The following is a 13784-nucleotide window of genomic DNA, read 5'->3' as shown; positions in this document are numbered from 1 at the left end:
GCCCCCCCTCACAGAAACGGCCCGCATGAGATAAGAGGGGAAGTACTGCAGGAGAAGGGATTCGCCACGTCCGCCGCAATCTGACACGAGTTTAACAACCAGTTTGGGGAAAAAACCCTCCAGACCAGCAAACTTTTGATAAACATATTTTGAGTAGAAGTGACAGAAAAACAAAAAAGGTTATATAACATAATTGCCATAAAACATCAACAGTTTAATTGTTGCCATGTACTGGTCTGCTGTGAAATGTCACTGTTCAGAGCTTCATGAAGCAAGCTGGACCGGGAGACCCACAGGGGGCCAGACAGTGACATTCATGTTGAAAAAAACACACCATCTCCCCCAATAAGGACCCTGACATTATGTAAGGCTGTGAAGGCATCACTGATGACGCACCATCACACATAACTGGGACATTAACACTTCAGGAGATGCCCATCACACCGGAGCACGTGCCATTCTTGGGGTAACTGCTCCCGGGGGGGGGGGGGGGGGGGGTCAGAGCAACAGGGGAACAGGGTGGTGCTCAGAACTTTCGAGAGGAAGTTGGGAGGAAAGTCAGACGGACGTGGAAGGCTCTGCAAAGCAGACTGCGGCAAAACAAAATGAGTGAGTCAGGCGGACGCAGTGCTGCTCCCCCCCCCGTCCTGCCGGCGGCGTGGGCGGTGCGCGTTATGTAACGTTATGTAACGTTAAAAAACGCTTATTCACTGATGGACGCTGGGCACCTCACTGGGGGATCATTCCGAATCCCCCATCGCCCCGCCAGGGATGAAGAAAGCCACAAGACCCCCTCGTCTACCCCCCGTCCCCCCCTCCAGGGGTGTTGCGCAGGACCCATGCTGCGACGAGGCCACCTGAGCGGCCCGCAGCGAGACGAGTTTCAGACTCGAATTCTCAGCGGCATTCGCTCCATGCATGACACAACCCAAAAAACACCATTTAAAAGTCAACAGTGGGTTTCAGTTGATGTTAGCCACGTTCTGACAGCCACAGGCAACGGAGAAGACGGGTGGTAGGAGACCGAACACGAACGGCCACAAACTAGGACTGTTTGTTTTGCTCCTTAACTGGAACCTACATCGGCACAGCTGAAAACCTGTGACTAGATTTTTATAGAAACTGTTACATAAACGTTGAGCAGCTGATGGATAAGTTTACGGGGAGAGAAAAGTGTGTCGAGGACTTTCAAAAGTCCAAAAAAAAAAGGAAAAAACTGTGTGAATCAACTTGAGATTGGAACAGCGAGATCAGAAGGGCAGCGTGTGCCTCCCACATCCCAGCAGTAGATTACATTCCACTGCCCGACTCTCGGAGGGCTGCAGAGGGGCCAAAATCAGGAGACGTTTCATCACAGTGGCGAGCAGGTGCATGTGCTGCTGTCAGGGCTCTGCAGCCTCGGACAGGGTATCACCATTAACATATAACCCTCCTTACTCATCACCATGGCGACGTGCATTGCCAGGTGAGCAAAACGGACTTGAGAACACACGGCAAGGTCATGCGGGAGCCTTCCACACAAAATCTGTCTGGATCTGATTGGCCGGCTGGCTTACATGCAGAGAGGTCCTCAGCCATACCCCGACCACGTCCGGGCATCTCCATCAAATTTATTATGTGGCGTCACAGCAAACACAAAACAAATAAGGAGGGAAACTGCTGGAAATTAGAGATGCCCGGCAGGCGCAACAAATCCTGATGTCAGCACAATCCTTAAGCTAATATTTACTTATCTGGGCGGTGCAGAAGAGGCTGATGTTCATGCTAATCAAAAGCACACTAAACAGAAGCTCGGTAGACAGAGGCACACTAAGCCGAGGCACACTAGATATTGGAATGCTAAGCAGAGGCTCGCTAAATGGAAGCTCACCAGACAGAGGTACGCTAAACAGAAGCTTGCTAGACGGAGGCACGCTAGATGTAGACATGCTAAGTGAAGGCCTGCTCATCGGAGGCATGTTAAACAGAAGCTCGGTAGACGGAGGCACGCTAAGCCGAGGCACGCTAGAAAGAGGCATGCTAAGCCGAGGCTCACTAGATGGAGGCATGCTAAGCAGAGGCACACTAGATGGAGGCATGCTAAGCAGAGGCACAGCAAATAGAGGCATGCTAAGCAGAGGCACAGCAAATAGAGGCATGCTAAGCAGAGGCACAGTAGATAGAGGCATGCTAAGCAGAGGCACACTAGATGGAGGCATGCTAAGCAGAGGCACAGCAAATAGAGGCATGCTAAGCAGAGGCACAGCAAATAGAGGCATGCTAAGCAGAGGCACAGTAGATAGAGGCATGCTAAGCAGAGGCACAGTAGATGGAGGCATGCTAAGCAGAGGCACAGTAGATGGAGGCATGCTAAGCAGAGGCATTCTAGATGGAGGCATGCTAAGCCGAGGCACAGCAGATGGAGGCATGCTAAGCTGAGGCACACTAGATAGATGCATGCTAAGCCAAGGCTCGCTAGATGGAGGCATGCTAAGCTGAGGCTCGCTAAATGGAAGCTCACTAGACAAAGGCACGCTAAACAGAAGCTCGTTAAATAGGGTCCCGCTAAACTTAGGCATGCTAAGCAGAGGCTTGATAGATGGAGGCATGCTAAGCGGAGACTCTCCAGACCGAGGTGCGCTAGATAGAGGCACGCTAAACAGAAGCTTTAACAGGAGACAGGTCATGAGTTAATGAACATATTGTATTCATTAACTCACTGGTGGGGAGTGATATGGTACATACAAAATAACAAACCGCTGGAATGGAGGGGAAACATCCGGTCAGCCAGCGACAACACAGAGACGGAGAGATTATGGCTGATGCCAAGTACAGAAAGCTCTCCCAGCCTAATGGTTACGCACACAGGTTGGGGGGTAGCTCTCGATTTGACCATGCAGCTCCTTATATACATTGTAGCCATGTAAAGGAAATAATGAGTAAGGTGCCCCCCTCCCCCATGCCATCCCTGGATCCTAAACCTGTTTATTATGCAGAGACAGACACTGCGGGGTCACTAAGCCTTTCGCATTAGGAGGGGCCCCTTTTCAGGTGGTCACCACCATTCACTTTTCATCCGCAGTCGGCAGCCGCAGCTGTGAGCGAATCACGGCTCATTCTGCCGTACCAGCAGCAGAACGGCAACCGTGGGGGGGGGGGGGGGTTACTGCAGTACAGTACATCCTGTCCTTATGTTAATACCGGCATCCTCCGCCAGCTCTAATCACAGTGACAGGCTGATCGATTGGGTTACACAACGGTGCTGAATTACAGCAACCACCCCCCCGGCTCCACACCACACTCAATCCCCCCCCCGCCGCCCCTCAGAGGGGTGCTACTCACACTGCAGAGATGTTACACTTGCCTGCTACAGTATCTAATTCATAGGCTGGCTCAGGGTGCACTCCACTCTGAATGGCCACACAGAGAACATCACCAGGGACCTGGACCACAGGTTTCCACTGTATTCATTTACAATCGGTACTTCTACAACCACCCCCCCCCGCCAGTCCACACACACACACACACGCACACACACACACACACGCACACACACACAAACACACACACACACACACACACACACACAAACACACATTTCTTTTGGGGCAAAAAAAAGAACAAAATTCAAGTCCCTACAACAATGAACAAAAAGCAAAAAGTTTGTATAAAGGCAAACCGACGGGGAGGTGAAACTGCAGGCACAGGATGAACCTCAGTGTCATGCAGAGGGCCAAGCCGCTAGTGCTAAAGGGGCTGCATGGATCAGCAGGTTAGGACAGGTGCCCGCGACCGGAAGATGGCCGGTTCAAATCCCAGGGTCTGCCATCAGGCCCCTGAGCAAGGCCCTTAACCCCAAACTGCTCCAGGGACTGTCTGATCTTGCTTTCCCAGTACGTCACTTAGGATAAAAGCATCTAATAAATAAACAAACTGTAAGGTGCATCAAGCTCCTGCACACTGGTTGTTCCCACAGAGAGCCAACCTATTCACGCCCGCCTGTGCCTTAAACATCCATTTAGGATTAGATTAGATTAGACTAGACTTTATTAATCCCACAATGGGGAAATTCTTTGAGGATGCCATCCCGTAAGCGGTGCCACTCAGCCCAAGGGTCACAGTAAATCTGATCCCAAGGTGAATAGCGCCGTTAAACTGCGGGTGCTTTCAGCCACCAGCATCCCCCCCCCCCCCGCCTTAAAGCCTTTACAGAAAACTGACGCACAAACGTGGGACTGTAACCAACCCCCACCCCCACATAGCCACAGAAGAAGAAGAAATGCCAGAGTCCCCTTCATGGTTTTTATCTGCTCATAAAGCAGGAGAGTGAATCTGTGTGTGTGGGGGGCAGCCGGTGATGCTGCTGTGCGTGGAGCTTCCCCTCATCTGGCACGCTGCGAGCACAGCTGCTGCAGAGCGCGGCGCCCCCATCGGGACGGCTGCGTCTGCGCTCCGTCTGCGTGCCAGCACCGGGCCCTTTTGATAAAGCGGCCAGCCCGTCTCCAGGGGAGGGGGGCCACATTACTGCCTGCTCCGAGGGCTTCACCGCTCCAGTAATTAAATCTGGGGATTCTGAACTGTGAACTGGCATTACCCTCCCCCCCCCCAAGGCAAACAGCCCCCCTAAACGTCTCACAGGCTGCTTCTCAAGTCCCAGCCTGGCAAACGCGTTCCAGAGAGAATCCTCCTCATTATGTCTGACAACGGCTACAACCAGTAATAAAACATCCGCAAAACAGCATTTGTGTTCCCCCTACGCTTGTAATTTGCACAAGATACGTCCTCGATAACAGATGGTTGGCCTCTGATGGATGGAATCTCACTATCCAAACACCATTATAAAAGCACCTCAAATCCCAAATTTATTACCCAATGATATCGCTGCTTCAGTTTAAGCAGTTTTTTTTGCAGAAAACACTAGTTCAGTGTAATGATTTCGGCTTGGAGAAACACAGAAAACTATACGTCTGGAAATGGTCTGAAGACAGGCAGCGTGCCACAAATACCGAATCGTTCAGGCTGACGACAAGCTGACTGAGAAGACGTTTGCTCCTGTTACGATGAAGATGTCTCCATTTGGTTGCTTGTTAGTATCTGAATGACGGCTAGCATGCGGTGTGGAGGAAGTCACGTGACTGGGCCGCTGTCTGGGGGCCTGTGGCTTCATCCTCTGGATCTCACCTCAGTGGGGGTCCAGGTCCATCTCACTAGATATAGGTCTGGGTCCTGTGTTTTACCGCTTCTTGGTCTCAGAGGACCAGCTTCAGTAGGTTCTAGTCTCTGTGGGTCAATCTACCTCCCTTGGTTTCAGTGGGGACCTTGTTTCGAGTCTAGATACTTTCCCAAGTACTTTATTAGTTTATGCGCCTACTGGTTTCACATTGACAATCCGCAGTCCGATATTTAGCGGTAGCACTATCGAGGATGTTTGCACAGGACGTGTCTACCGAAGCTTTTCCTGAAAAAGACTAAAGATGTTTGAGGGGTACGGCCATTTGCTCAGATGGATTAGCAGGCGGGGAGCCATAGCCGGCACCGCGTGCGAAGATTCTGCTACTGCTCGTCGTCTGAACCCCGCAAGACTCAATCACAACTGGTTGCAGATTCCTGAGAACTGCACACAAAGTCAGTGTGTCGCGTTTGTGGGCACGCTGCCAGCCAGGTGTTTAAGGGATGAGATTAGTATAAAGTACAATAACTTTGTTGAATACTGTATAACAATATAGTGATAATTATGGGCAAATCTTTAAAACAATATAAAATGTACAGTCTTATGGGACTGGCATCCCCTGCCTCATGCGCTGTGTTTCCCGAGAGGAGTGTCAGGCTCCCCATGAGCCTGTGATGAATAAGCGGTTATAGGAGAGGAATGAATGGCCGTTTGGTGAACCTATAGAGCTTAATTAATATTAAAAGAATGCCTGAGGGCCTGACACAGGACCAAAGCACATCGATCTCACTCCGCACAGGCGAGAGCAGTCAGGAACACCTTCCATGCTGTCGCACGAAAGGACGCGCGGGGATATCAAACTGGGTCAGCAGAACAGACAACCCCAGTGAAGCCCACAGATGCCGGGGCCTGATTAAAGGGGGAGAGGATCAAAGGGCAGGAGACTCAGATGCCAGGACGGTCATTTCTGCAGCTCTGACCGAAACACAAAACATTCAGCCATAGGAGTAGCTGTTAGCTGTGAAAGTTGCTAAATACAGTGTAAATGTTACTTCACATTTTTATTTTATATATATATATATATCTCTCTCTCCTCAGTTCAGATTCCATTTGCAGTGATCTCTAACTCTGTACGTGCCATTGGTTGAACAAAAGCCTCCTGTCGGATCACTGGACGGCGGATGTCTCATCATTCACATCACTGCCGGCTCCTCCACCTTTTCCAGTTTCTCTTATTAGCAAGAGGGTTGAGCACTTGGTAGGTGGGGAGGCACAACCCTCACCTCCAGCCACCAATAGCACAGCGGTGCCAATGCATCCAATGGACTGAGCCACCAGGGAATGATTCGCAGCCGATTACCTCCCCTTCCCTCAGCGGAACGAATCCAATCTATTTTGCTGTAAGAAGCTCCCAGTGACAATCAGTAAAAGACACCGTCTGGATTTAAACTGTTATCTGGGCTGTAGGACCCTGCGTCTGCATGCAGGGAGTTACCCTTAACCACTCTGCCTCAGGGGGAAGCAATAATACTGTAATTTTAATGACCTGCCGCTCAAGTACTTGTTAAATTTGACCCCATTCACGTCTGTTGGAGTGGGGGGTGGGCACGGTGCTAAGCGCACTGGCGAAAGTCCGGAGACTGCATCTGCTCAGTACGCAACATGGTGACGGTCAGTCTCAGTTACACGGGTGGCGGGCAGGAGTGCCACACACGGTGATGTTACGTCGTCCAGTGTTACATCACAGATGTGGGCTGCGCGGATGACTCAAGGAAATTCGCTGGTTTAACGACAGCTACAGAACTGCTTCCGTACACAGAAGTGGGCTTGATCCGTGGTTCCTTACAGCCTGCCCTGGGAGCATAAGGTTATGTACTGTGATCGTCATTCAACAAAGGGGTCAGCTCAGCTCAAATCAACCGCAGACTCCTTCTCCAGAAATCACGTGGTGATATAAAAGGCCTTTTCCGTTTCTATATGGCTTCAGAATACGGAGGCCACCCTGTTATATTTGTAGATTTCCAATTGCTCATTGTAGTTGTCGTGAGACGTACTGTGCACACAAGTGTTTCACTCAACTGCACTCTACCAAGTGTCAAGCGATGTGACAAAGCGATTCGATTTGCAGCTGGGCTGCACCCTAATAGGCCCAAAGTCTGAGAGGCGGTGCTTCATATTGCACAGCCTCATCGCCATTGGACAAAAACTCAATAACGAACGGGAGGTGAGAAAGAGAGAGAGAGAGAACTCCCACGCTCAGGGAAAGGGCTCCTGCATCGCTGTGCAACAGGAGCAACAGGAGTTCTGCTGCAAGTTTGAAATGGATGCAGGTTGGTTATGAGCAGAGGATCACTCTCGCCTTTGGGGGGGGAAGAAAAAATAAATCATCCGCTACATCGCCGGCATAATTTCAAATGAACTACACAAACACATGGTCCAGAACAAATGAGGCCCGTACAGTTCAGTGGCCATCAATTCAGCAGAGAAAAGGGGACACGAGCAGAGCACTGAACGTTCACAGGGACTTAGAGAGAAACCTCCGAAATTACAGTGGGGAAACCTGAACATATGCTATCGCGGATGCCTTGAAGAAACCCATGCATTAAAGTGTAGCCTGTCCCCTAACTGGGGGGGGTAGAGTGTTCCTGGGCAAGAGGCTTCAGAAGAACTACTGTGCAGAATCCTCCAAGCGGTTGAAAGGACTTAGACAGGAGCAGAAACTCCATCTTTAAGCATCCCTCCTGTGCACAGAATCACGGTAATGTGCGACACGACAGTCAAACTTGCACAAGGGGAGGGACCCGGGGGTGTCCCTGACTCATGGAGGGGACTGGAAAGCGGCCGAAAGAGGAGCAGGGACCTGAACAGAAGGTCGAGTCTTACAGTGGAACCCAGGAGCAGGACTCGAGGGTGCCGGAGCCGCGGCTTTCTCGCACCCCTGCATGGCGCCCCCCCCCCCCGCCCGCAACAGCTCACCGCAAACTGCTGCCAGCCTAAATGACGACAGCTCCTGAAATCTGTCACTGCCGGGCAAAAAGGAGATCCTGATCTAGGTCAGGCGTGACAAACTGAACGTCCTCATTAATCCCTACTTATTCCTCTTCTGGTTCGGTCTAGATGCAGCAGTGGGGGGGGGGGGGGGGGGGATAAAAAAAAAAAAAAAACTGCAATGCGGCAGCCCTGACTGGACAGGTTTGTTTGCGCAAGGGTACACCTTCAATTACAGGGCAGGACAGCGCAGAGGACAGCCGGACACGTCCCGCTGATGGAGCGGCGGCGGCCTGAGGGTGCCAGACGGCCCGACATTTCATTAAAGCCGGCTTTGTACATTATTATTTCTCCAAGAGCATGACAGCACCCAGGTATGATCTTCCTGATCCTGCTCTGCTGTGCTCAGGTCAGCAAATCCAGAGAGGCACCTCCGTACTTTACAGAGAGGCATCGTTAAAGGATGCAGCACAAACTCGGGACAGAAGCGGCTCAGAGATGCCGTCTGAGCACCAGCAGGGTGTGCGGAGAGCTTCAAAGCACAATGACGGGGCTTTTGCTTCATGGCCTCTGGACATGCTTTGTATATAGGGGAAGGGGGGGGTCTCACATACAGCACGGGCTGGGGGAGCTTCAAAAACAAGATATACTGAATCAGTTTTTAAAAGTGTGTGTTAAAACACACAGCTATTCTCTGTTGGATCAGAGATATGAGGTTTTCCTTGTGTGACTCTGCATTGAGACACTTTGCAAGAACTGGAAAAAAAAAACTGCAGTAACCAGAAGATAAAGATCGACCTGAACAATGCAATATCCGGACGGCTCAGACGAACATTAGGAGCGAGCCGCGGGTGTCCAAAAGTCAACAGAGCAGCTTGTCCTGGATCAGCGCTAAATCAAAAATCGTATTAATGGCAAAACTGTGGCTGGCAACCACACTAGTGGTTAGTAAGGTGTCACACAAACAGTTAAGGCAGAGATGCCGTGTCCCTTTAGTCCCAAAGCCTCAAAAATATACTAAACATTTGGGAATGATTTACAATTAAGTTGTAATGAACTCTTTATAAAACAAAGTCCATTGCAAGCAAAGAGCAGCTTATGTAACAGGCCGATTCAATGGCTCTGCCAAATACGACACAAAAAATATGGAGATATACGCTGACGAGCTTCACATGAAACTGAACAACCAGTTGGCTGGAACATAAGAACTGCTCACCCTGTCCTCTGGACCCGCCTCTTCTCGGCCATCTACGCTGTCCCGCTCATCGGGGGTGTCTTGGAGGACAGGTGTGTGCCGCTTGAGGGCCGGCTCGCAGTTGAGGGTGGTGTAGCCCACGTGCTCATAGATGGGGTTGATAGTCATCTTGGCGATGTACTCCGCTGCCTTGGTCTCCACATAGAGCGTGATCAGGCCGTCCGTCACCAGGTCGTGGATGGACTCGAAGCGCTTTTCCCCCACAAAGTGCTTGCCGTCATGGTAGAGGCGGAAGTTCTTGGTCTGGTTCCCGAATCTGCGTTTTCGAGGGGGACAGGGATGGCGAAATGGGATGAGGAAGAGCCAAACGCCCAGAGCATATGGAGAAGAATATGGTTTATACATCTCTGTTTTGCCTGCAGACAAGTCTCCCTTAAAGGGATGACTGGTTCTGTCATCACACTGCTGGTGGTTCCGACCAAAAAGCTACAGAAAATAACATGGAGAAAAAAAAAAGAAAAAAAAACATCGTGACCCGGGCAAAGACTCAAAGCCGCATCCAGTTTTCCAGTTAGCATGTAATGAAGCCCCTCTTGGTGGCGAACACCGAGGTGCGCGGACACGGCCTTGACTTCTGTGCTTCCATTTCAGGCAGGAAAAGGGTTTGCAGTATTGCAGCCGGGGCAGAAATGGAGCCAATGAAAACTCTGCTGCTGCCAAAGGCACCGCTGCACGCCAGAGCAGGAGAACAGCGGGCAGCCATCTTCACTGCAGAGCCCAAGCCCGGTTTCTCCTCCACATGGTGGGGGGTGCCCACATTCTGGACTTTTTGGGGTCAGGACCTGAGAGCGATCTCCTAATGGCTGACTAACAATGGCGGACTCTGGACACGTTCATACTAAGTCCATCAAGCTGGCCCCAAGGCTCTTGGACGGCACCGGACTCCAAAGGCCACTAAGTTCATTAACGTAAGATGATACCTCCCCTTTGTTCCCCAGTAATTCCACATCCACTCCAGCACAAGTTCCTCCACTTACTTGGCGGAGACTGCTAATGGAAAGTAATTACGAGGGCATTAAATTGCAAAAACATGTAGGCAGGAACTGACTTCATGAATATTCATGATAGGGGAGGGGTTATACTTTGTCATGCAGCCAATCTCAAAAGCTAGGCTTGTTTACAAACAGATAACCACAGATAAAGGCGACGACCCGGCCAGGCTGCCGAGTCACAGCCGTATCCACGTTTGACCTACGACCCCCGCTCAACGTTTTATTTAACGTTAACCAATCAGGAGGCTTACAAAAGCTCACCAGTTGCCCCCATGAAGAAGAATGTTTAATTATGCGACCAGTCTGGCACTGCAGGCCCTGACAGCCCCTCTTATGAATATTTCTGCCCTTATTTGTGTTTTCATTATAGCAGTGACATCACAGGTGGAGATATGATCCCTTAATCCTCATTTTAAAAGCCTGTCAAAAGACAGACGGTTACAAAGCACTGGAGATGCCAGGTGACAGGAAGAGCGACACTCGGCCTGACGGGGATAAGGTATGGATAACACAGCTGAACTCAATTAACACATGAAATGAAAACGTTAACCCCACGGCAAGAGCAAACTTAGCAGAATACATAAGTAAATTTCAACAATTCCTGCAGAGCCAATACAGGACCTGACAGTGTAGACAGATACGTCACTCAAACTTAACGAATATTTCTATATCAAAACACACACACATTTTATATACATACACACACACACACACACACACACACACACACACACACACACACATTAGCTACGGCTCTTTCGGTTCGGTATGCATTTGAACCGAACGAATGCTGCAAATGCGGAACCTTTGTACGTTTGTGTGTTTCCCCTGAACAACATTTGGAAAGGGCCAGATGAAGTCGCACCACTGCGCATGCGCCCGTACGTCCTGATGTGTTCACATTAAGAACTTCCAGCTTCACAAGTACAGCAGGGGTACTTTTTAAAACGTTGCACCATAATGGATATTTATTTTGCTATGCTCTGTATTTCCTGTGACACGGTTGTGCCACACAAATATATGACACAGTAATACGAATACAAGCACAGATCATTTTGTAAATGTGCACCTGAATGGAGATTTACTTTATTTTTATTTACTTTACAGAATATGTATTTTGATTTACTTTTAAGTCAATTTTTGTTTTTAATAAAGAAAAAAGAAGCAATTTATGTTTTGTTTCTTTTACCCCCCCCGAATACTGTTCAGAATACTGGAGGAGTGTGAAAGGGGCAGAGCATCAGCAAATGAGGGGCCCTGTTTCCCCCCCCCCCCCCCAACACAGCCAGAATGCCAAAGAATGAAGGATCTCCACTTTCAAAATGAATCAACATCCACAGCATCAGTCTTAGCTTTTCTCCATATATTCAACATGAATTACAGGAAATGAGTTACAGGAAAACAGGAAATACAGGCAGTGTGACTCTGACAGGCCATGCTGCTATGTGACCACGCGGGGGGGGGAGGCGAAAGGATGGAGCGTGATAGCAAGCCAGAAGATGCTCGGGTAGGGCTGAGACGTCGGGGGTGGGGGAGGAGAAATGGAAACGGGTGGTGTGAGATGCGTCAGCGGTTAAAATAAAAGCCACCATTGAGGAGGGGAGGGAGACGCTGGTGATGGAAGCTGGCTGGGGGGGGGGCACAACGTAAATGGCAGACCACCTGCCCTCCTTCCACCTCCTCCCCCACCCACACAGGAACACTCTACCCAGGCTCCTCACTCGGCCTGCTTGTAAATGGGTAAGCTGGTGGTCTGGACTACAGGGTCCCATGGGATGAGGCCAGAGGCGGACGCAGGCAGAGCCCCCCCCCCCCCCCGACCCAGCACACCTCAAGAGAGAAGCACAGTGCACATCCCCCAGCCATTTCTTACACGCCGAATCCCATAACCCCCAGAGCGTCGGCTCCCCTTTAGTGAGAAAGGCCCAGCAGAACCAGCCCAGATCCTGCCTTGTACATTTAATGGGCAAATTAGGGTTAGGCAGCCCATCCCTGATCCAGTTTAATTCTCCAGGAGGCCTTTTCAGCTTGTGCGTCAAGAAGCAGGGTCTCCAGACAAAAAAAGAAAAATCTATTAAACAGTGTGCATCTTCATCCAATTTAAAACTTCACCTCAGAAATTAAGTGATATTTTTAACACACTAAATACATTTCCAGTACCTTGACCTAGAAATTGCACTGGAAACAAAACTAAGTTTTAAGGCCAGGATCAGTGGTTAGAAGATGAGTGGCAGGGTAAGTTTTATGTTGTGCGAGAGCACATTAGACTCCCCCCTTCTCCCGTCTAACCAGCGGCCACTGCAGGCACGACTCAAAGACGGAGAAGTGCAATTCAAGCTGTGAAAGCTGGATTATATTTCCATAAAGTGACTCAGTGTTTGTTCCAAACCCCAACGCGTCTCTGGCCCACCGGACCCTTAAAAGGAACACTTACAGCTTTGCGAAGACCGAAAAAAATAAATAAAGCAGAATTTGCATTAACACTTTGTGACTGATTAATAACTGCAAGAAAAACCTGAAGAACCACAAAATAAAATTATGGGAACAGCTACAATGTAAGTGCATAGAACACAATGTGATTTTAAAGAGACATCACCACCTCCTACTCAAAGACTAATATGAGAGGCTGCACATCTAGTACCAGAGACAATGACTCACTTAACTATCAGATAGCAAACTTCTGTTTGCTTTGGGAACACAAATAAAATGCAGGATCACATTCAACCAACCGCTCTTCTTCATTATCTGCTTGTCTAAACAAGGGACCCAGAGCCCAGCTGGAGGTGTACAGCAGGCTGGGGTCTGGACGAGATGGTGGCCCATCCCCACACACTTCCAGAGACATGTCTGCACAACTGAATGTCACCGAAGCAGGTGGGGGGGGACAAAGTATCAGGAGAAAACTCACAAGGCATGGGCTACAAGATCATGGGACCTAATCCGGTCCACGGGGACCTACAGTCGGTCCACATTTTTGCTCTCTCCCAGCTCCCGAGCTAAAATGTTGACTGTCTGGCAGGGAGCTCGGAGGGAGCAAAAACATGGACCGGCTGTGGGTCTCCAAGGACCGGATTGGGAAACACTGTTATATGCTAATCAAGCACAGGGTGTAATGCTAATTACAAGTGCTTACACTTTGGTATTGATTGGAAGCTCAGCCTATCCACACTTATGCTAAGCAGACCCCTTGTCAGCCATGTGTCTGTAATGCACTCTCTGCCACGCTTGTACTTCACTTTGCTAAATAAAATAAATGGAATTAACTTCTTAGCTAGTGTGCAGTTGGGCAAATTTCCCAGGGTGTCATTATGCATATAAGTCACAAATGCTTTGATGTCTGACTCGTCCTTGATATGATGTCACACCACCTACAACCTCAGCTACACAGCAAAAACATTCA

The 13784-nt window shown here is 49.7% G+C and overlaps 1 protein-coding gene across 3 annotated transcripts in view; it reads right to left on the bottom strand.

Annotated features, from left to right (window-relative positions):
- Positions 1-13784, bottom strand: part of chn1 (chimerin 1) — a 39044-nt gene that overhangs the window by 13049 nt on the left and 12211 nt on the right. For all 3 annotated transcript variants that reach the window (XM_072700213.1, XM_072700214.1, XM_072700212.1), the window contains one exon: positions 9354-9648. In XM_072700213.1, the coding sequence (XP_072556314.1) occupies positions 9354-9648 (295 nt within the window). The remainder of the gene's footprint in view (positions 1-9353; positions 9649-13784) is intronic.

The sequence above is a fragment of the Paramormyrops kingsleyae genome, chromosome 16, assembly GCF_048594095.1.
Source record: "Paramormyrops kingsleyae isolate MSU_618 chromosome 16, PKINGS_0.4, whole genome shotgun sequence".
Taxonomy (NCBI): domain Eukaryota; kingdom Metazoa; phylum Chordata; class Actinopteri; order Osteoglossiformes; family Mormyridae; genus Paramormyrops; species Paramormyrops kingsleyae.
Note: the sequence above shows the minus strand (reverse complement) of the source record. Positions and strands in the feature narration are given on the sequence as shown.